The sequence below is a fragment of the Gambusia affinis genome, linkage group LG20 (assembly GCF_019740435.1).
Source record: "Gambusia affinis linkage group LG20, SWU_Gaff_1.0, whole genome shotgun sequence".
Classification (NCBI taxonomy): Eukaryota; Metazoa; Chordata; class Actinopteri; order Cyprinodontiformes; family Poeciliidae; genus Gambusia; species Gambusia affinis.
In genome coordinates this window covers 21,092,399-21,113,999 of record NC_057887.1, presented here as the reverse complement: position 1 = coordinate 21,113,999, position 21,601 = coordinate 21,092,399, and the positions used below count along the sequence as shown (strand labels likewise).

General features: G+C 37.5%; 1 protein-coding gene across 1 annotated transcript in view; it reads left to right on the top strand.

Annotated features, from left to right (window-relative positions):
• Window positions 1-11,267: 11,267 nt before the first annotated feature.
• The window catches only part of ngfrb (nerve growth factor receptor b), a 38,492-nt gene continuing 28,158 nt past the window's right edge, over window positions 11,268-21,601 (top strand). Inside the window, exons 1-2 of the mRNA XM_044103329.1 lie at window positions 11,268-12,983; window positions 21,025-21,166. Coding sequence (XP_043959264.1) covers window positions 12,930-12,983; window positions 21,025-21,166 — 196 coding nt within the window. The 5' untranslated portion in view covers window positions 11,268-12,929. The remainder of the gene's footprint in view (window positions 12,984-21,024; window positions 21,167-21,601) is intronic.

The following is a 21,601-nucleotide window of genomic DNA, read 5'->3' as shown; positions in this document are numbered from 1 at the left end:
TCTGCTTTTGCTATGACCAAGAATAAAATATTAGCATACATTGAAATATATCAGGAGGTAAATTGTTCACATACATAATGACAATAAGTGGACACAGTGCAGAACGCTGTGGGATGTAACGTGTAAAAACATGGGGATTTGTTTATTTAAAATTACATAAAATTCACAAGTTTAAATTTATCCAGGAGAATGTGCCATTTCTTCGATGTCTGTCATATCCAAGATGGCGGTAACGTCAACACAATGAGCAATCCAGGTGTTCACATGAAGGTGCCTGCTAACTGCCGCTAGCCTAAATGCTACTTACAGTTAGTGTGACTGTTAACTAAACGCTAATAACCATTATTGTGACTGTTAACTGCTGATAGTCTAAATGGTAAAAACAAAATATTTGTAAAAGAACTTGGGCAGAAACCGTTAACCTTCGTTAGTCTAATAATCCTCCAGTGTAAAGCTCAACTATGAGAATGCGTCAGAACAAATGTTCACCACCAGGGGGCAGAATCGGATGGTTTTGAGGTTTTTCTGCTTTACGTTCACATTAAATCTGAATGGTTTAGCACCACAAACATTAACGATCTGCTGCTGTTGTATCAACCTTCCAGACCTCTCCGGTTCTGGGTCTGGTTCTGCTCTGCATCCCCAGAACCAGAACCAAACGAGGAGAAGCAGCATTCAGCATCTATGCACCACAAATCTGGAACAAACTTCCAGAAAATTGTAAAACAACTGAAACACTGACTTTCTTTAAATCTCAACTAAAAACCCACTTGTTTAGAGTTGTATTTGAAACGTAATCAATTGCAAATTTATTGACGGAATCTGACTTGATGTTGTGTTTTTATTGTTGATTCCATGTTGCATTGTGTTTTTGTGTTCGATTTGGTGTAAAGCACTTTGAAATGCCTTGCTGCTGAAATGTGCTATACAAATAAAATTTGATTTGATTAGAAGATCACTTATCCTAATTATTTCATTTTCTTGGCTTTTGAGTGAATCTATTTAGAAATATTGCATTCCATAAAACTGAACTCTACATTTTTATCAAAATGAGCATTATACATTTATTTATTTGATCCAATAATTAAGTTTGCTGGTGAAACCAACTAACTTATTTAACCTTAATGCCTCTTTTCCTATGATATGACATGAAGTGTCTTTGCTTGTCATCAGTAGACCTTCGACAAATTTTAGTTTATTACATGTTTTGTTTTTGTGGGCATTGCTGACAGATTTCAGCCTCTGGTGAATGAATGAACTCAGATTTGCACAAATGTGTGGACAGACGTTCAACTGTTCTTCACAAATGATTCATTTTGGAGTCTTTCTGCTGTTTTAATTTAAAACGATAGGCGTTTTAAATTACTGTGACATTTTTTGCTAGGGGACAATTATTTAGTTTTAACCTCTGATGCTGGAAGTCACTTTCAATTTAGAGATACAAATAAGCTAAACAACTCTAAACAAATCCAAATTGTTTTGGGGGATTTTCTTTTCAAGCATGACAATAGCATCACAGCATCAGCTTAAAGAAAACACTCTTGTCAGTAGTTTAAACTACAGCACAGAGGAGTGAGATGGCTGTTGAAGAGGGTCGAAGGTGAATAAAAAACACTCAGTAATTTCGTCCAACCATGCTGCTACACTCTGCATTAGCAGGGTTTTTGAAGAGAAATCGGCCCGCAGCATCACAGATCCATCCGTGTACTGTACCCGTGTTACACTATTCAGATAATTAACTCATTGTTTCTCAAATTTGAAATGTGAATTACTTTTGATATAGGAGTTTCTTTCTAGAAGTAATTTCTTGCTTCTCATTGTAACAGTGAAAAAAGAGAGAAATGTTTAGAGTTTAAAGCAAAATATCTGAAAAGAATGTGGTAGGGAATTTAGGGAATTGATACCTTTTACCATTTATTTACTGATGTATCTGCTATTTTTATACTTCTGCAACATGTGATTTTCTGCTAAAGATGTTTCCAGACAATATGCAGATGCTTTCACAGCTGTTTACAAAACCTAAGCTGTCTTAGAGAGACACCATATATGGAATGTATTTACCTGTACTTGCCTGTGCTGTTGAATAATCGCTATGAGGACACGCCTATGCATAGCAGTGAATAAATACTGAAGGGCTGCAGGCCCCCGTTGGCGTTGGCCTGTTGGAGTTAGCTCGTCTGACGCAGCTCAGTCTGACACGCGTCTCCCCTTTTGCGAAAGACAAGTTTTTGGATCTTTGTGATTCTTTCAGAGTTCATTTGAAGAATAAACCCAACACCCATTTTAACAGTGAAAACAAATAAATGTTTAGAGTTTAAAGCAAAATATCTGAAAAATTATGTTTTTAGGTTCTCCATAAAAATTCTACCTTGCAAAAATCACAAAATCTTACCAAGCAAATAGGGTCTTGTTTTTAGTGAAAATATCTTAGTACACTCAAATAAAGACAAAAACAAATTAGAAGCAAGTTTTCAGCAAGATAAAGATTGATAATTCTTTAATATTGATGAAAACTTATTAGTTCCATTGACAGATTAGTTTGCTTATAACAAGACACTTTTCTCATGTCACACTGAAATAATCTGCCAATGACTCTAGTAATTTTTCATCAGTATTGAGCAATTACTTAAACTTCAATATCTTTCTGAAAACATATTTGTAATTTAGTTTTGCCTTATTTTAAGTGTACTAAGATATTTTCACTAGAAACTAGACTTAGATTAATTGGTAATTTGCTGTGTTTTTGCAGTGTATGAAGTCATCATCACACCAGTGGGTGTCTCTTGCTTAGTAGACTTTATTGATCGTCCTCAGCCTGAGGCTCATTGTCACCGCAGTGTTTTGGAGGGAGATGTGTCCTCCAACTCTCATCAATAATATGGCCGACTGAACTGAAAAAACATCAATGAATATATTGAAGTAAATAAAAAATATTCCCCAAACATCTGCTGTGTCATAAAAGAAACAAATACAGTGCTGTTGTTGATGTTCGGGGAAAACTCGAGACATGTGAGTCATTAAAGAGTTTTCAAAGTCCTTAATCTCCAGGTTAGAAGGTCGGCTTCATCAGCAGAAGAAACAACCGCTGTCATTTCTGCATTCATTCATTCCCATTCACTGCAGCTTTGGGAGAAAAGTCACAGAACAAGCAGCGGCTTAAACAAACAAAAGCAGCTCTGGCGCCACCTTGTTTTCAGTTATATTAAAACAAAGACTCTCCAACTGCTGCCCTGACTCTAATCCACTAAACATTTCACTTTTTAATTTTTAAAACAGGTAGGTAGTTGAGAAAAGATGCCATTCAACGCAACCAAAACACAGATTGTTTTTTTTTTAACAACAAAATAAATATGTCTCAGTCAATGAGTTGCAAAAATGGAACGTAATAAACAACCACAAACGTTCTACTCAGTGGAAAATGATCCTTTAGAGATTATAGGAGGCTGCACAGACTTAACAATATATAAACAAACAAACAATTAACTAAATAAATAGATAGATAAATAAACAAGTAAATAAAAAAGCAAATAAATAAACAAACAAATAAATACATAAAAGATACATATGAATGAACAAAATACTTTTTAAATATTGAGGCAAATTAATAGTAGCAAGAAATTACAGAAGTGTAATCTGTCAAATTCTTGGTGTGAATCAAAAGCTCCAAGTGTGAACTATTTTCTCCATAAAGATTAAATTATTTATACCCTGTCTGCATGATGTGACAGCAGCGAACAAAGGACGGAGCGTGGGTGTGGAGAAAAGAGGGTTAGACAGATCAGATGAGGGAATCCCAGGGGAAAACGTTGGCTTTGTTGCCATCTGGTCATCCTGCAGTCCACAAACTCCACCATCCAGTTCCTGCAGCAGCCTTACAACAAGATCAACAACATCTACCAACTTCACCAGCCAGGGCCTTTCAGGACGTAATGACTGTTTTGCTGAACTTTCTCCAAAATCACATGGATAAACAACACAAGAGTCCCGCACCGAAAACAACATGATATTTCTCCAGTTATTGGTGCGAGTGCTCTCAGAGTAATTCAAGGGCTTCCTCTGCCTGTCATATGATGCCCCTGCAGCTATTACAGTGCATTAGAGAGAGAGCTCGCAGAAAAACCGTGGATCACGTTGCCCATGCTTATGCTCCTGATGCAGGATGGACTGTAGATTCAGGAGATGGAAGAGAAATGACAGTAATTATACATGAAGAGGTCGCTCAGGTGGGTTGGAACAAGGAGATATGAACCGCTAAAAAGATTGACAGAATTAAAGAGATTTATCATCTCTATTGGGTGTTATTAATATTTATAAATCAAACAAGTCCTGAAATCTATCGAAATCAGTAAAAATGATTTATTTTTGGCCTTTTTATGTAGAAATACAGGAATTTATATTCATTGGAACAAAATATTCAAGGACAAACAAATAATGGAAAAAACCTTTATCTTTTATGTTAATAAAATAAAGGTGTGCAGTTTCCAAAATTTTGGGGTTAAACTTTTTTATATTTTGTTGGTGTAGAAATTATTTTTATTCTATTCTCGTCAATAAGTACTTTCTTTGAAAAATAGGTGCTGTATTTGGCCAAGTTTAATTAACAGAATAATCATGTGTTGTTTAAAGAAGTCCCTAATGCAGCTTGTAGATAAGAAATGTTTAATCAAAAACATGAACAAAAAATTTACAAATTTCACGGGGAACACAGGAAACCTGAGCCAAAGAAAAACAGGAATCCAGAACAAAAAGGCAGCAGGATAAAACAGGGAAGCAAAGAGGTTTAACAGGAGTTAACCAGCAAGGAGGAACTGAGAAAGAGATTTATTTACACTGGGGAGGCTGAAGGAACTGATGGCTGAGTGGAAACTGCTCACAAACAGCTGCAACCAAGTCAGTTTTTAAATAAAATCATTGAATGTTTGTGGCCCAACTTAATCTAATGTTAATGTGAAAACAAAAGATGTGGCAAATCAAAGTAAGTACTTTGTTTAGTACTTAAAACTCTTCTTTTAAGGAGATATAAGTCAGTCTTCAAAACTGATAAAAAGCGTCCATCAGCATCAGCTCTCTTTGCCGGAGGGTCAAATTTGAGCCATTCTTGATTTACTAACATTAAAGTGTTTTGTTCAGGGGAAAATTGCTTCTTGATGCATTTTCTGGGTTACATTGATGCACAAAGAAAACATGTTCATATTTTTCAGTAAATAAAGTCATTTTGGGGAATCCTATTCACCATGAGACTGTAAAAATGTTCACAAACCTAACTGCAACAACTGACAGCTTAAACTTAGACTTAACAATCACCCTTAAATTAAAATCTGACCATTAAACAGCTTTTTAAACTTGACAGTTTTGGTTCTGTGGGCTCCATGCAGACTCTCCCTTTCTTGGCCTCTTAAAAAGAAAGATATATGGACTCAATAAAAGAACAAGATCCTTTTACTGAAACTTTAGATAGGACAGTTAAGGTATCATGGACCACCCATCCTGTTAATCTGTCTGGGAGCAGATGGTCACTGTGAGCTACACTATGCACAGCTGTGATTTCAGACCAAAACAGACCGGTACGTTTTCACTTCTTCTTAAAAATATGAAGTTTTCTTGCTTTTGGATCCTTGTTTTTACGAAAGGAAACAGAGAAAGGTTTAAAAATGACTCATACTCTTTTTCTGCATTTCAAATTGTTCACCTGTGGTGGCTTTCTGTTCGGAAAAAAAGCTTTCCATTTCAGTTTTAAATATTCTTAGAAGGAAACATTAAAAATAATTTTAACAGTTGGAGACTGAACGGTTTGTGAGCCTCAATGCCAACAAACCGTTCATATTTATTCTTTGAAGCTGACAGCCATGTTGGTGGCAGTTGCTATGACAACGTTAAAGAAGCCACACGCTTAGAACTAGCCCTTGCCTGGTTCTTGACTTATAAACAGTATCGTTACGACTGTTACTCGATCACAATTTTTGAGTACTCTACCCATCCCTGGGTAATTCTAAGATAAATATCAGTAATACACTTACTGTTGAACTAGAAAAATTAGCTTAGCTAATGTAGCTTTTATCATCTAGCTAAGACGGACATGTAGCCTACTTGCATGTTACCACATGTACTTACTTTCCCTGCCAGCAGAGCCTTACAAAAAGAGTTTGTAGTCCTTTACGAGTCTTTTTTAACATTGATTGTATTCGTCCATAGATTTCAGGCAAAGTTCCTCCATAATGTATGTACCTTTTGTGTTCACTAGCTACATCGTAGTATGAGATCGGACGCAGCTTGTCCACATCATCTGACATAATTTTTTCCTTCTCCTTCTCATCAATCCCGACAGCAACCATTTTGTTCGTGTGTCTTTCTCTCGCATCTTGTTCAAAACTGTCCACAGATTTTCTTTTTGTTGGTCTCCAAGCTGTGAGTCTACTATTCACTCCGTATGTGCGATGGATAACTTCCGGTTCAAACTTTTGGAAATACAAAAGAAAACAAAAACTCCATCTAAGTTTTCTCTTCCATGTAACTCTGGTCCTCAGAGTTGTTTTGGTTTCTTGTATTTTTGTTGTTTTTGTATACATGAATTATTTATTTAACCAATTCCACAGCAGCTTCCTCTCTCCCTCTTCATCAGCTGCAAATCCACACAGCACTTAGTCCTGACAGGATTTCTGTAAATCAAAGCCTCATCAAGTGTAATTTGTGATGCATCGCCATCAGGCCTCATGCTGTAAAAACGCTCTACAAACACTGTCATGGATGCTTTAATATTTAAGAAGGTGGTAACAATGGTAATCTAGCTCACAGCTGCGACTTTACAGCAACTTCCTACAAACACCAAACGTTTGCACATGAACATTAAATAAAATTACTGTTTTCTGGACATTGTAAGTCCAAGATGCCACTCTTTGAGTTCTCCAGATGTGAACTTTGGGTTATTTTTATACATTTGCCATTCCCCTCTGTCAGAATCTTGTGTTGTTTTGCGTTTTCCTTGGTTTCTAGTTTTGATCTTTTGTTGTCTGTTTGGCCTTAGTTAGTCTTTGTTTTCTTTTCGCTGTTTTGTTTTGATTAGATTAACTTCTGTTTCTATCTTACGTTAGGTCAGTCTGATCTTTTCGTTGGATCATGTTTGTTTATTTCTTGTGTTTTGTTATTCTTTGGTCCTTTTAAATTAAGGACCTGCATATGGAAAATAGCTTAAGCTAAATCTGGTGCAAAAGATCGTTTATCAGTGTATTTTGCTCATTGTCCTTGTTTTAAATAAACTAACAAACTAAACTAAACTGTTTTTCCTGTTTCCCAGTTTGCTTACTCTACCTTGTTCCTCCATCTCTTTCTCTCTCTTCCTCTCCCTCCCTCTGCCTTCTGCTCTCTCCTCACAGCTGCACCCTGATCATAATTCTGCACCAAAAGGCCTCTGAAATTAGTTGTGCGTTCCTGTTTCTTAGCTTTCTTCGTCTTGTTGTGATCTTATGACAATGACTACAATGACATTTAGTTGTGTCTACTATCTTCTACTCTAAGTCAAATAAATTTAGTGAGTTTTAGATCTTGAACCTAAATGTGAGTTTGTGAAAGTTAAACTTACGGTAATAAGTTGTGTTAACTTTTTATTAATTTTGTTTATAGAGTTTTGAGGTTAGCACTTAAAAAACTGAAAGAAGAAAAAGACAGGAGTGGTTATTATTCTGTATTATTTGCATACTTCTGTATGCAAATAATACAGAGGTGTGTACTCTTTGACTAGCTTAGGGCAGATTTTTATTGTATATTTTGAAATAATTATTTAGTTGAAATTGTAGCATTAAGTTAAAACAATACAAGATGAATGAACTTTAAAAACAACGCGTAGACTCTTGTTTCATTAACTTTAATTTCTGAGTTAAAACCAAAATAATTTTGTTCACTTTAATTGCATTTTCATGGCAGCAGGTGGACTTTCGTTTTAAAGTTAAACAAACTTTAAACTGTTCTACAGTGCTTACATAAACACTGAGTTGCTATATGATGTATCAGTTTTTCTCCTTTGAGGTTGTAAAACATTCACACAAAAGTCTGACTGAGCTTGCATTTATTTGTTAGAAATATGTAGAACTATGCAAAAAAAAAAAAGCACAAAATTAGAAATGATATATTACTTGAGTAATACTCTATAATGAGATCTATCATCACACCATAACTCATTATCGATGAATAGCAACAGGTTTGGGCCTGTTAGGATGTAAAACAACATCCAAACCCTTCAAAAGTTTGAAGTGCAGCCATAAAACAAGTTTTTTAATTAATTTTTGCTAGAGGCTTTCAGAGCATAAAATCCTACAGAGCAGTTACAACACGTGCAAAACAGCTGCTACATTTTGTTGTTTAGAACCAAATTTATAAACAGTCAGTGAACTTAGTTACCCTTACAGTTCAAAGCTGAATATAATTATCAGAGGAGGCTGATAATCCACATCTGGTGTCAACTTCTTCAACTTTTTGTAAATTATTGAAATTTGTGTAATAAAAGAGAAAAATAGGTGGGGATTATTTTTGAAAAGCAATGAGAAAGAGCTCTGTTGTTTGGGAACAGGCACTAAACATCGCTGACATACCGAGTACGAGAAAAGAAAACAGAAACAGGTTAATTATGAAAGTTTGCTTCAAAAGTGTCGGTTTCTGATATGACTCATATTGGCAGTAGCCCAGAGCGGCAGAAATGGTGGAGCAGCAAGAACTAAAAACTAACATTTCTTTTCAGTCAGTTCAGTTCTGAACAAGTTTGGCACAACTTGTATGAATTTTCAGTGGATTATGTTTCTCTTGCTGAGTGAAGGAAGACTAAGTTACCTATTAAAAAAAGATTATTGGTTCAGTTTAATTAAATCTTTTTCTTAATAAAATAAGAATTTTCCTCCAGAGAGTTATGGACACCCACAAGAAATGTAAGCCACAAGTTGTTTATTTCCAAAGTAGCTGGCTGTTCACAAAGTAGTGCACCCAAATTATTAAAGGGAAGTTGAGTGGAAGGTAAAACTCTGCTCATCCATCGTCAGCAGTGATGTTATCTGTTAGTGTTGGTTCACCTTGTTTGATCAAATCTTGTCTCAGAAATCTTGGATCCCTTTGTGCTTCCCTGATTGATATGCTAATTTTATTTTTTGGCAAGTCTTGGCACCTTCTCTGCCAAAAGTTGCAATATCTTCTTTAATAACTGAGAATTCAATGTGTTTGAAACTGTCCTGGACTAAACCCCAAACTTATTTTCATTTTGGGCCAAATCAAGATCATGAATGCTCTTAAAGGGCCGGTTGTGCCAGAAGGCATCGATAAAACCTGTTCACAAACTGTTAAATATGTATTTTATTATATTATTGAACATCTTTTCATCAGTTCCTCCATGATTTTGTGATTTTTTGCTAAACAAAAAAAAATCAAAGTATTTGTGGTACTAATTTGGAAATATTTGTGCTTATTTATGACAGTAAATGTGACTTTTTATCACTCGCTGCACAGATCATGGACTATAATCTGCCATCAATTAAGGTTGAGGCAGCTGTTTAGTACAAGTAAGAAAGTTTTTGACAATTTTTGAGAAAAAAAATCTGCAATAAACTCAGAATTATGCATTAGCACCAAAAATGTGTGAATTTGTTGATTTTGTGTGAAGGTGTACAATAATTTTCAGGAATTAGAGGGACTGATTGATATAATCTGGCAGTAAACAGATAAAAAGTGCATTGATTTGATTGATAACACAATATTTAAACACACTTAGTGGTTAGTCTAGAACAGGGGTTTTCAAAGTATGAAAGGGTGAGCCCCCCTCCAAGGAGCACAATGCCTGCTGCGCCCCCCCCCCTCCCCCCCCCCCCGAAGGTGGTGGGTGGGGGGGGGGTTGTAAAAACTCCACCTTCAGCCCCGCTCTGGCCAAAACCAGTGATGGCATGGTTACTTTGAAAAAGTAACTTTAATCGGACTACTGATTACTCCTTGAAAAAGTAACTTAGTTATATTACTGACTACTGACTTGGAAAGTAACTAAGTTACATTAAAAGTAACTGTTTAGTTACTTTCAGCAGCTGCTAACAACAACGCTCCACCTCCTGTGAAAATCACATTGATCTTTGCTAATACTTAATTGTAAGCTATTTTATAATGGTAACATCAACAATGTGTTTCCACTGATAAGGTTGAACTGAAGAGGAGATTGTACAAAAAAACAGTACAAAAAATAAAAAACGTGAGTAATTTGTGTGGTCCACTGTTGTCTGGAAAACTCTAAGAAGGATTTTAAAGCCCCCCTCCCCCCAGCCTCCAGATTCTGCGTTACGGCCCTGCATTTGGTGTCACAGCGCACAGAGCTCCTCCTGCAGCTCCACAGCTCAGATGGCTGCACAGATTTGTGACACTTATCTTAATATTAACAATTATAATGATGTTAAGTTGCCATTATAATTATTGGAAACTCCGGACACGTTCATTCGTGGCTGTTTTCACGTTTATTGCGCTGTTCATATTAGTCTCGATGTTTGCAGTTTTCTGGAGCGCAACGCGAAACTCGACGTCATTCAGAGGTAATATATTAACTTGACATCAACAAAGACACAGCGGGACGGATCATCCGGGAAATGATGGACAGGGAGAGACTGAGTAAGACTACCTTAATGACGGACAAATTCTGGGATTTATTATGAGTCTGCTTATTTCCAAGCCCAAATGAGTAACTTCACGTTCAAAAACGAGCCCAAAAAGGCGCAACCAGCAACTCGTTAAATTTTCAAACGACTTAAAAAAAAAAATGAAGCCCAAAGCCGCTTATAATAATCGGACTTGGCGACAGAAACTCGAAATAGTTCCAGTTTTTCCTCCAACAAAATGCGCATCTCCCTCCATTGTTTACATTTCTGCATAGAGCGCCGGTCACTTGACAAGACGAGTAGAGGAAATACGATTAAATAACAATAAAAGATAGTAACGCAGTAACGCAAAAATGATTTTGATAAGTAACTGTAGTCTGACTACTGGATTTGAAATAGCAACGCGTTAGATTACTGGTTACTGAAAAAAGTGGTCCGACGTCAGTAACATTACTGACATCACTGGCCAAAACATCCTCTAAGGGGGGAAACATTTCCACTGATCCCCGCTCCACACGCGCACCCCACAGTACCAACTTTTTCCTAAATCCACAGAGTTGATCGTGCGTAAAGACGCTTTCTCACATCAGTAGACAGCAAGCAGATAGCTTTTCCGGTTTATTTTTTCCCTCGCACCGCGCCTCCCCTAAAGTGCTCTGGCGCCCCCCAGGGGAGGCGCGCCTCACACTTTGAAAACCGCCGGTCTAGAATATAGAGGGCCACATAAACAGCTACGGTGGGCCAGATTTGGCCCACGGGCCTTGAGTTTGACACATGTACCGTAGAGACACTGGAGAGGTTCATCATGGGGAAGATGAGAGAGACCAGAACCAACAATACAGCTGCTGTCATGGCGACCTGGTTGCTTTAGAACCGAAGCTTTGCCACAGGCTGATTGCTTCCTTTGAAGGAACGGAAACGTTATACATTCAGACGAAACCAGATATTTACATACGCTGGTTTAAAAGAGTCCTATCTGACATTAAATCAGACTTAACTTTTCCCCTTTCGTTCACATTATTTGAGTTAACTGGAGGCACGCAGATGGATTTATTTCAGCAGTTTCCTTCTGAGACATTATGGAAGTATCAAATAACAAAAGATGACAGGCAGGGGATTGTGTACCTTTACACGTCTGGTTCATACTGGGGGACAATTTCCAGGTACCTGACGATGTCACATTCATCTGTTCAAGCATAAACAGCCTGGGAACGTCCAGCGGTCATAGGAATGTGTTTTCATGTGCAACATGAGCACCACAGACCAAAGGAAAACCTTTATGAAGATGTTGGCTGAAACTGGTTAAAACAGGGTCATTATCCAGTGAAACATGGCCGACACCAACATGGGCTGAAGGGCCAGTCAGGAAACAAGAAGCTATTAGTAAAAAAAACAACAACAACAAAAAAACACAGTAGGTATTAATAACAATTAATCTTTACACTTTTAGTAATCAATTTAAAATCATTTTATTTATCTATACCAAAACTGTTAAAATCAGATTTTATTGCATTGTCTTTCTCAAAAAACAAATATCTGTGGTTTGTGTTACAAGTGAAGTATTTATGGCAGGTCCTTGAAGACCTGGGGACTGTTGGCAGCTGTTTAGTTCTCTTATGCCTTGGGCCGGCTGAGTCTCAAAGCAGACATGTGGACAGATTTGACTCTGTTCACCAGTTCTGACACAAGGAATGGCTCAAAATCAAAGCAAATAACTGTGAGGCTCTTATGGACAGATGACCAAACCGTGAAACCAAACTGAAACTAAAGTATTTATTTAAGTATTAAGGATTTATTGATGAAAACAAACTCCTGAAAAGTTACTTGTAAGTTTTTGCTTTCTCTAAAAAACCAAAATGCACTAATCAACAGGTGTATCTAATCGGCCTTGTGCTGCACTTTAGTCCGGATGAACAGCAGCGTCCTGGAGCGTAATTGGAGTTGTTAAAGATAGAACACGCTGTGTCCGTGTGTGCGCAGAGTGGGCGTGGAAACGGGCACGACCGCTTCCCTGAGCCAAACCCGACGGAAGAAAAGCGCACAGAACCAGAACAACCCCCGATGGGTCATCCTCACCGTCATCTGGACCCTCAGACTGGATTGTAGCTAAATGCAGGGGGAGCTTTAAAAACTGACCTACTTTTGTTGTTGTTTTTTAAGCGACTTCTCATTTGGTGAGGTTTTTCTCCTCCTCTTCTCTTTGACAACAAACCAAGAAAGAATCGCGCAGCGATGACCGCCGTGAATCCTTCACCAATAAGTTGCTGAGACTTGCTGAGACCTCCGTCGATCTTGCATCTGATTGCTGACGCTTCTAGAAACATGCAAAGGAGATACAGGATGAAATTGGTTTTAATAGCAGCCTTACTTGGACTGGTGAGTGCCACTTGTGCAAATTTTGCGCGTCAAACATGTCTCAAGCCTTTGATTAAAGTTTTTATATGTGTTTGTTAGAAAGTTTCCCCCTATTATTGATCTAAGATTTCCAAAATCACTGCATTTCTTTAAAATCCCTCAGTTTAGCGATAACGTCTCACAAATCGTTGCTTTTTTCTCCGACTTTCTCCGCCTTGCACCTGTCTTGTTTCTGGCGCTGGACAGTGTTGTAGCAGGACGGATGCATGCAGCAGAGCAGTCATTCAGGTTGACACTTTATAGCTGCGACTGCTGCATGGAGCTGCAGCTCTCCGCCCGTCTCAGTTACATGTGCGCCCGCAGAGGGAAGGACAATAACAGCGGACTCTGTGCAGCAGCCACACATTTACAGAAAGCACTTTTTGCCGCTCCAAAATAGTCTACTATGCAAGGAGCTTTTCTGTTTGTCAAGAGTCACACGACCTCATATCAAAACTTACACAAGAGTCAAAACAGGAACAAGACGCTCTCCGAACATGAGGGGAAGCCCAGCTTGACAGATATATAATACTTGTGATTCACCCAGAGGTTAAAGGACGGGATACATTTTTCAGTTTCCGAAAGCAATGGTCGGTGGGCTCCATGAGTTCCTGATTTAGGAGCCCGCTACATCACCGGCACATGACAGCTGCTCCCACTGATGGCTGTGCAACCCCTGCTGGCTCAGCACATGCAGTATTGATAGCTGCTGGACCACTCTTCCTCCTCGTCCTCTTCCTCTCCTCCTTTCCTCTGCCACTCTCCATCTTCTCCTCGTTCTGCTTCTTCTTTCCTCTGTTTAAGAAGTGATGACTCAGCGTTGTTTGTTGTCTGATTTTCTGCACATATATAATTTCTGCTCGGTTTTAAATTCAACTCAACATCTTAAAACATTTATTTTAGAATGAATATGTGTTTTTTTTTTTTTTAGTTTTTTTTAAAAAGCAGGCAGAAAAAGTTAGAAAATTTGTATTTACTCATTTCTTTACATTTTTTAAAAGTAATTTAAATATATTTATTTATTACAATCTGTAAGTACAGAATTAGCCTGAAGGCTATTTTTCACCAGATGGTAAAAACCAAAGGAATAAAAATAAAACTTTGTAATTACATAAACAAAATATACTAACTAAAATAAAAACAAGCATGTGACCAGATGACAGCAGAGGGGAGCAACATGTTGACAACTCTGATTATTAATTTGTTATGTTCTTAATCGTATCTAAGATACAGTTAAAGAAAAGGCTAATTAGTCGATTAAGTTAATCCAACATATTTAATTGGATTAAGTTAATTTGATTATTTGTAACTCAGTTATTTTAAGGTAGTCACCTGGCTGGTGCCCACAGTGAATCGGTACCAAGCTGCTGTTGTTGATGTCTGATAAATTTCAAATATATCATTTTGCTTCAAATGTCAGTCGTCCAACCCAATACACATGGATGCAGCCTACATACTCAACTCCACATTTTCTTACAACTGTTTCCAAATGAACAGATTTTGTAACAATGTAATGTTTATTACCCAGCAGCACTGCAAGTTTCTACATGCTTTGTGTTAGTCATATATTCTATCGTATAAAAAAAACAAAACAACAGCATTTTGGTGAAAAGACGGCATAAATATCTGCAACAAATTTAAGTTGCATGATACTAAGAAATCCCAACATTGCAACTCTGGAACTTGTGTTAGCTTAAGAAGGCTAACAGATCTGGGTATAAACTTCAAAATACTTTTGAAGTTAGAGCTGAATTCAGATTTAGGTAAATTAGATCCTAAATATAATACAATCGAAGTTAGTTTGCCGTGTGGCGTCAGTTATTGGTAAAGAAGAAAAGCTGAGCCAGTTGTGTTGAATTATGTTTGCAGCAGGTTTTCATTCTAAGCAAGCATGTGGCGACAGTGGAGAGAAAAAACCCACTTTAAACAGAAATAATTCTTTCTACTCATGATTTTCAGAAATTTTCTTCTTATTGGTGTTATTAGCAAAATCAAAGATGTTTGTAGATTCGTAGTGCTTGGAGGTTGCATGTCTAATTCTTGCTGTAGTGGAACGGTCAGTGACATAATGCCCACAGTCTGGGCTCAGATTAGAAACAACAGTTTTCTGCTCTAAAGAAGAAATGGTCAACAGCAATATTTGTCCTTTTTTGCATTTTCTGCTGCCCAGTCAATCATTAGAATCAGTATAACATCAGTTATCAGCACACTTAGTGCTCTTAAAACTGATTTATGGGCTGTAAGTTTGTCAATAATAACTTTTTTTTGCAGAAATGTAGTTCAGTCAGAGAATACAGCCTCCAGTTTGTTCAACCTACTCAGTCTTTTCACTGTTTTTAAAGGAATCTGGACGTTTAATTATATGTAGTCAAAAGCTAAAATACCTGGATGTGCTAATCAAACTTCACTTGCATTATTCAAAAGAAAATTATTTAAAGATTTTTTTTCTAGCTTAGAAAATACAAAATGAGGTTTTTATAGTCCAAATACTGAACTCAAGTGAGAGCAGCACTACTTCAAAATATTTTTACTCAAGTAAAATCAGAAAGCATCCATCCAAGAAATTACTAAAGTAAGAGTAAAAAAATATTTGGTTAAAAAAAAAAGTCTACTCAAGTACTGAGTATTTAAAATGTAAAAGTTACATCATCAGACAGACCAAAATATAAAGTTAAGTAGACATTTTTTGGTATTTTATCAATGAAAATTACAATAATTTATTTAAGTAACAAAAAATAACAAAATCAGGCAAAAGAAAAAATTATTCAAATCAGTTTCTTTTAGTACTAAATTTATGAAACTTTAGTAAAAACTGCAGGTGTGTCTAAATTTTTGCTTTGTTTTTCACGTTGAGTAGAGAATCCAAACATTTTACTCAAGTAAAAGTAGAGATACTTAACAATAAAATTATTCAAGTAAAAATAAAACGTTAAGCATAATGAAAGTATTCCTAAAAGTGCATTTTTTCCCAAAAAGTCCCATTTTAAAGGCCTTCAAAGCCTCTTAAATTGAGGTTTGACATATTGGCCTACAGCAGGTGGTGAGGTTCACCCTGAGCGGAGCAGTCAGCTCCATCAGAGCCGCGTTGGGATCTGATAGAGCGTTTATTTCAGCCTTCACATTTATCACCAGTGTACATTTTGTTCCATCTTCAGGGACTCCACATTAAAACCAGCTTATGGAAGCTTAAAAGTCGAGCTTCAACTTGCCAAAAAGGCTTGTTAAGAATATATTTTTTTCCATTTCACACGCCATGTGCTCAAATGCCAACCTCCAATAATCTCCTTGCACCATTCATCAGATTCTAGCCTGCTGATGCGTTTTAATCTCGTCTTTGAGCCGGTGTTTTGTAGCACCGACACCCGGAGGTAAAAACGGGTCGAAGAGAGAGAGAGAGAGAGAGAGAAAAATAAATAAATAAGCAGATGCCAAACGCTGGAATCACTCCAAGTGTCATTTTAAAACGGGTTTGTTCAGATCACGGGAGGAGGCGTGTGTCTGCCGAACGGCGTGTGCGTTAAATTAGGGGGGCAGAAGAGGGGAAGCACGCAGCAGGTGGGCCTGATTTACATTTTAATGGCTGCTTTTGTGGAGTGTAGCAGTGACGCACAGCATGTCTTGCGGTTTTGAACAAAATGAGAAACAATTTGTTGGAGACAAGAAGCATCTTTGAGGGTCTAAGTACTGTTTAAAAAATTACAATGTTCAGGTTTTCCCCCACTGCAGATTCAACCTGAGGGAATATGATCGTTGGAAAAAAAGCTGTACAAACCAAACTAACCCTGAGAGATCAAATAATTGCACCCTGAGCTTAATAACTGAGTTTGCAAAAATGATTTGTAATAAAAGGTAGAGATCAGAAGGATGTTCTGCTCCACAAGCAGCTTAGCCGTCCAACTCCATCGTTTTTGTTTTTTTTCTTTTTGCTGTTGTTTTATTTATTTATTTTTTTGCATTTGTGATGTCGCCTTATTTGTTGTTCTTGTTTTTTATGTTTAACTGATGCTTTGGTTGGCTAAGCACTGATCCAGTTTTGGATTTTAATCATTTTTGGTGGTCCTTATTTTTTTCTATTTTTGACTTTTTTTCCTCTTCTGTTCTTCCTTGGTGATTCTAGTTATGTTTTTTCTTTCTGTTGTTCTAGTCTATCATGTTTCTTTAGTCTAAGTTATTCTTTAGTGCTGATATTGCTTCTCGTTCCCTTGTGCCACTTTCTCTCCTGCATCTGGAATCCATCAGCTCATCAGCCCTGGCCTTTTGTTAAGCTCCCTAAGCCTCTCATTCTCAGCCACTACTTGCTGGATCCTCATGTCTACTCCCTTCACTTCCTCATGTTCCCTTTGCTGGATCTTTTTACATTGACTTTTGTGTTTTTGCAAGTTTGTTTTTTCATATTCTTTAATAACTTTTCATATTCACTGGCCGCTTCTGTCTCCTGCATTTGGGTTCTACTACAAAACATTTACAAACTCATGACGGCTCCAGGGTTTCTCCATTTGTAAATAATTCCTCTTGTTGTTATTTCCTCTCAAAACTCTAGAAATTTACCCTTTTCAGACAGAGAGAGCAGTTTTCTGGATTCTTGAGTGTCGATTGCTTCATGTTGTCAGGAAGGTTCTGTTTAATCTCTTAATTTCACAGGTTAGTAATACAAAAAGAAAAACGAAGACAGTTAATTCATATTGCTTAATTAAATTTCCAACATAGCCAATTGGGTTTGTGTTGCTCTTTCACAGATTATCAGACTCATAATTTACTGTCAAGACATGATAAAAATGATAATTTTCATAAAAGTTACGCTGAAACTTTATTAAATAAAATTATTGGCTTTTTTGTATTAACTCAATTAATTTTTTTCTGACAAAAAAGTAAAAATACAAGAAGTCTTTTCAATGATAATTTTTATTTACTACTTAATATAGCATTATTATTATTATTATTATTATTATTATTATTATTATTATTATTATTATTATTATTATTATTATTATTATTTATTGTTTAAAACAATTTCAAACTCGAGGCCCGGGGGCCAAATCTGGCCCTCTGTGGCTTTTCCTGTGGCCCTTTGGACTCCAGATTATATCAATAAGTCTCTCCAGTTTTTCACAGAACTTCAAAATTCACACAAAATCAAAATTTTTTCAGATTTTGTTGACATTTTTTTTTCTCAAAAATTGGTCAAAAACATTGAGTTTAATCGCCTGCTGCTCCAGCCTTACATGATGCCAGCGAGTAACATGCATTAGCGCAAATATCATAATTCCTTACATATAGTTCTAAATTAGCACCACCAAATCTAAAACAAACTCAAAATTATCTTTTCATCAGTATTTTAACACTTTAATGTGTTTCATCAATACATTCGGGCAAACTGATTTTTTTAAAGTTAAAAGATCTCCATCAGTTTCCACAAACTCAATGACAGATTCCTGACCTGAAGGAGAGTGAATGTCCAAGGTGAACCATGTGACCAGCCAGGTGAGGCGCGCTGTGTTTCACTTCGCTCTCTCGCTCACGCGGCTTCAGAAACTCGTCAGCTGACTCAGAGGCGCCTGAAGGAACGCTGGGTCCTCGCTCTCCTGTCAGCCGCATTCCTCACACACCTGAAGCCTGACGAGTTACGCAGAGCGAACCCCCTCCGCTCAAAGCCTGCATGTGTGCGCACATCCCTTTAAACGGCACTAAACTCTCTCCTGATCAAAGGTGGGTGGAGAATCCAAAAACTGTAGGAGCAGCACTGCCTCAAAGTATTTTTACTCAAGTCAAAGTAAAAAGTAGCCATCCAAGAAATGAAGTAAAGGTAAAAAAGTATTTGGTAAAATGTCTACTCAAGTACTGAGTAACTGATCAAATTATCCATCCATCCATTTTCTGTTCATCTTTGTCCCTAATGGGGTCAGGAGGGTTGCTGATTCCTCTCCAGCTACGTTCCTGGCGAGAGGCGGGTTCACCTGGACAGGTCGCCAGTCTGTCGCAGGGCAACACAGAGACACACAACCATTCACACACACACTCACACTCACACCTAGGGAGGATTTAGAGAGACCAATTAACCTGACAGTCATGTTTTTGGACTGTGGGAGGAAGCCGGAGAACCTGGAGAGAACCCACCATGCACAGGGAAAACATGCAAACTCCATGCAGAAAGACCCCGGGCCGGGAATCGAACCCAGGACCTTCCTGCTGCAAGGCAACAGCTCTACCAACTGCGCCACTGTGCAGCCCCCCATGTTTATTTCTTGTGTCTAGTTATTAGTAGTGACTGTTAGATTCACTTCCTAGTCCTTTCATTCTGTGAGGTTTGTTCTAAAAATAAACAAAGTGAAACCTAATTATGAAAAGTTTACAACAGTGGTTAGAAAATCCAGAGATTTTACTCAAGTAAGAGCAGCGACACGTTATAATAACATTAAGTAAAAGTAAAAAGTGCCGCATAGTAAAAATACTCCTAAAAGTCCATTTGTTCAAATAGTTACTCCAGTAAATGTAGCAGCGACGACCCAGTAGGAAACGAATCACATGTTGCTTAAAAACAGTTTCTGCTCTGATTTATGGAGATTTATGGGAGACAAGCTGCTGCTGATAAATGCTGGTCTGAAGAGTAACTCCAGGAATGTCCAAAACTCGTCTCTTAAGGCAGCCAATGTGCAAAATCCTTTTAACGTTTCAGATGGAATAACAATCCTAAAAAAAAAACTAAACAATTCACTTTTTCCTTTTTCTTTTTCTTTTTTAGCGTAAGATTGGATCTGATTTAGTTTGAAACTTATCGCTGCTCTTATCGGGTTTCTCAAACCGATAAAGCCGTTCGTTGGATAAGAGATTACAAACAAAGAGGTGGTGCGAGAAACATTTGGTGTTGTGATACCATTTTTTAAAGATCACAGATTAATTTTTTACATAAACGTGGGAATTTCAAGATTGGAGCAAAGTGTTCCCATGGCTTTGTGCACAAACGCCTCTTCCTGAGTCTCTGAAGAAAGCAGAGCGACTTCACTTTGCACGGATCTGTTGTGTTCCTTGACTGCAGCGTCTCATTTACACGTGTAAATATTAAACTGAGAGCCAGCAGAGGGATGGTGGGTCATTAACCCTTTAAGAGCTGACACTTGGAATAACTTTAGGATTCTAACACTCAAAAAATTTATCAGCAGGTAAAATGTGCCTATTAATACATTTTTGTCCCGATTTTGCTATAAAACGTTGTTTGACTTGAGGTTGTAAGTTTTCCAACCGCAGTGTGGTTTTATTTTCCTTTGTTTAGAAGCCAGATGAAGATAAGCTGTCTTGTTTTTCACAGGATCATGGGAAAGAAGCTGAAAGTTTTCCAGAGTTTTGTTTTGTTGTTTGTTTCTTTTCCAAGTCCTGATCCGACTGCATGAGGACGAATATCTCTTCAGATCCTAAATTGATCAAAGAAAATTACAAAAATAGGTTTGTTAGAGAGAAAGAAATGAATGAAGAGAGAAGGAGAGTGAAATATTGTTTATTGTTTCTGCTTTCCCTAGCCAAGTATTTTTACTCTCATTTCTAGAGGAAATATCTTAGTAAATTTGAATTAAGACAAAACTAACTTACAAGTCACTTATCAGCAAGATACAGGAGCTTGTTTTAACTTAATTATTCCTTAATATTGCTGAAAAAGTTATAATTTCACTGGCAGATATATTTACTTGTAACAAGACAATTTTGCAAGACAAACAAAATAAATCTGATTGATACAATTTGACAGTAAACAGAGAAAAACTGCATTGATTTGACTGATAACGTGATATTTAAGCCCACTTAGTGTTAAGAATCTACAGGGCCACATACAAAACTACGACAGGATTTGGCCTTGAGTTTAACACCTAAAATATTGGAAAAACATTTTAATTTTCAGAATAATTGCACTTTCTTTTGATAGAGCAACACAAACCTTTGCACTTTGGAAACAAATGCATGAACTTTTTAAAGCGACAAGCATTAAAACAGAATGGAAGTAGGCGCTCATTTGCTGGACCTTTCTCTTGGATCGCAGGCCGGCGCTGTGGCCTCTCAGCCCGACTGTCCGTCGGGCCAGAACACGACCAGCGGAGAATGCTGCAAGCAGTGTCCACCCGGCGAGGGCGTCGCCACGCTCTGCGGCGCCAAACAGACCGAGTGTGCGCCGTGTCTCGACAGTGAGTACCAAAAAATCCTTTTCTTCTCCCCCAAGTAGACTGGTTCTGTTTGATTACACCGCCTGCAGTAAAAGGACAGAAACGGGGAAGATTTCAACCTGAGATTTGTTGCCAACTTATACAGCTGCTTATTTATAACCCTGATTTTACTGGATGATAAATTATTTCAGAATATTGTTGCTTAAAGACCATTTTCAAGTAATGTAATGGTTGAAAACACATTCTGGGGCGTGCTGTGGTGGCGTAGGGGAAAACGCAACCCACATTTGGAGGCCTTCCGTTGTCGTGGGTTCGATTCCGGGACCCGGTGACTTCCCCCCTCTCTATCTCCCCCTTTCCTGTCAGCCTGCTGTCATATGAGGGACACTAGAGCCACAAAAGACCCCCTGGTGGGAAAAAAACCACATTCTGAAAGATCGGTAAACTTTGACACTA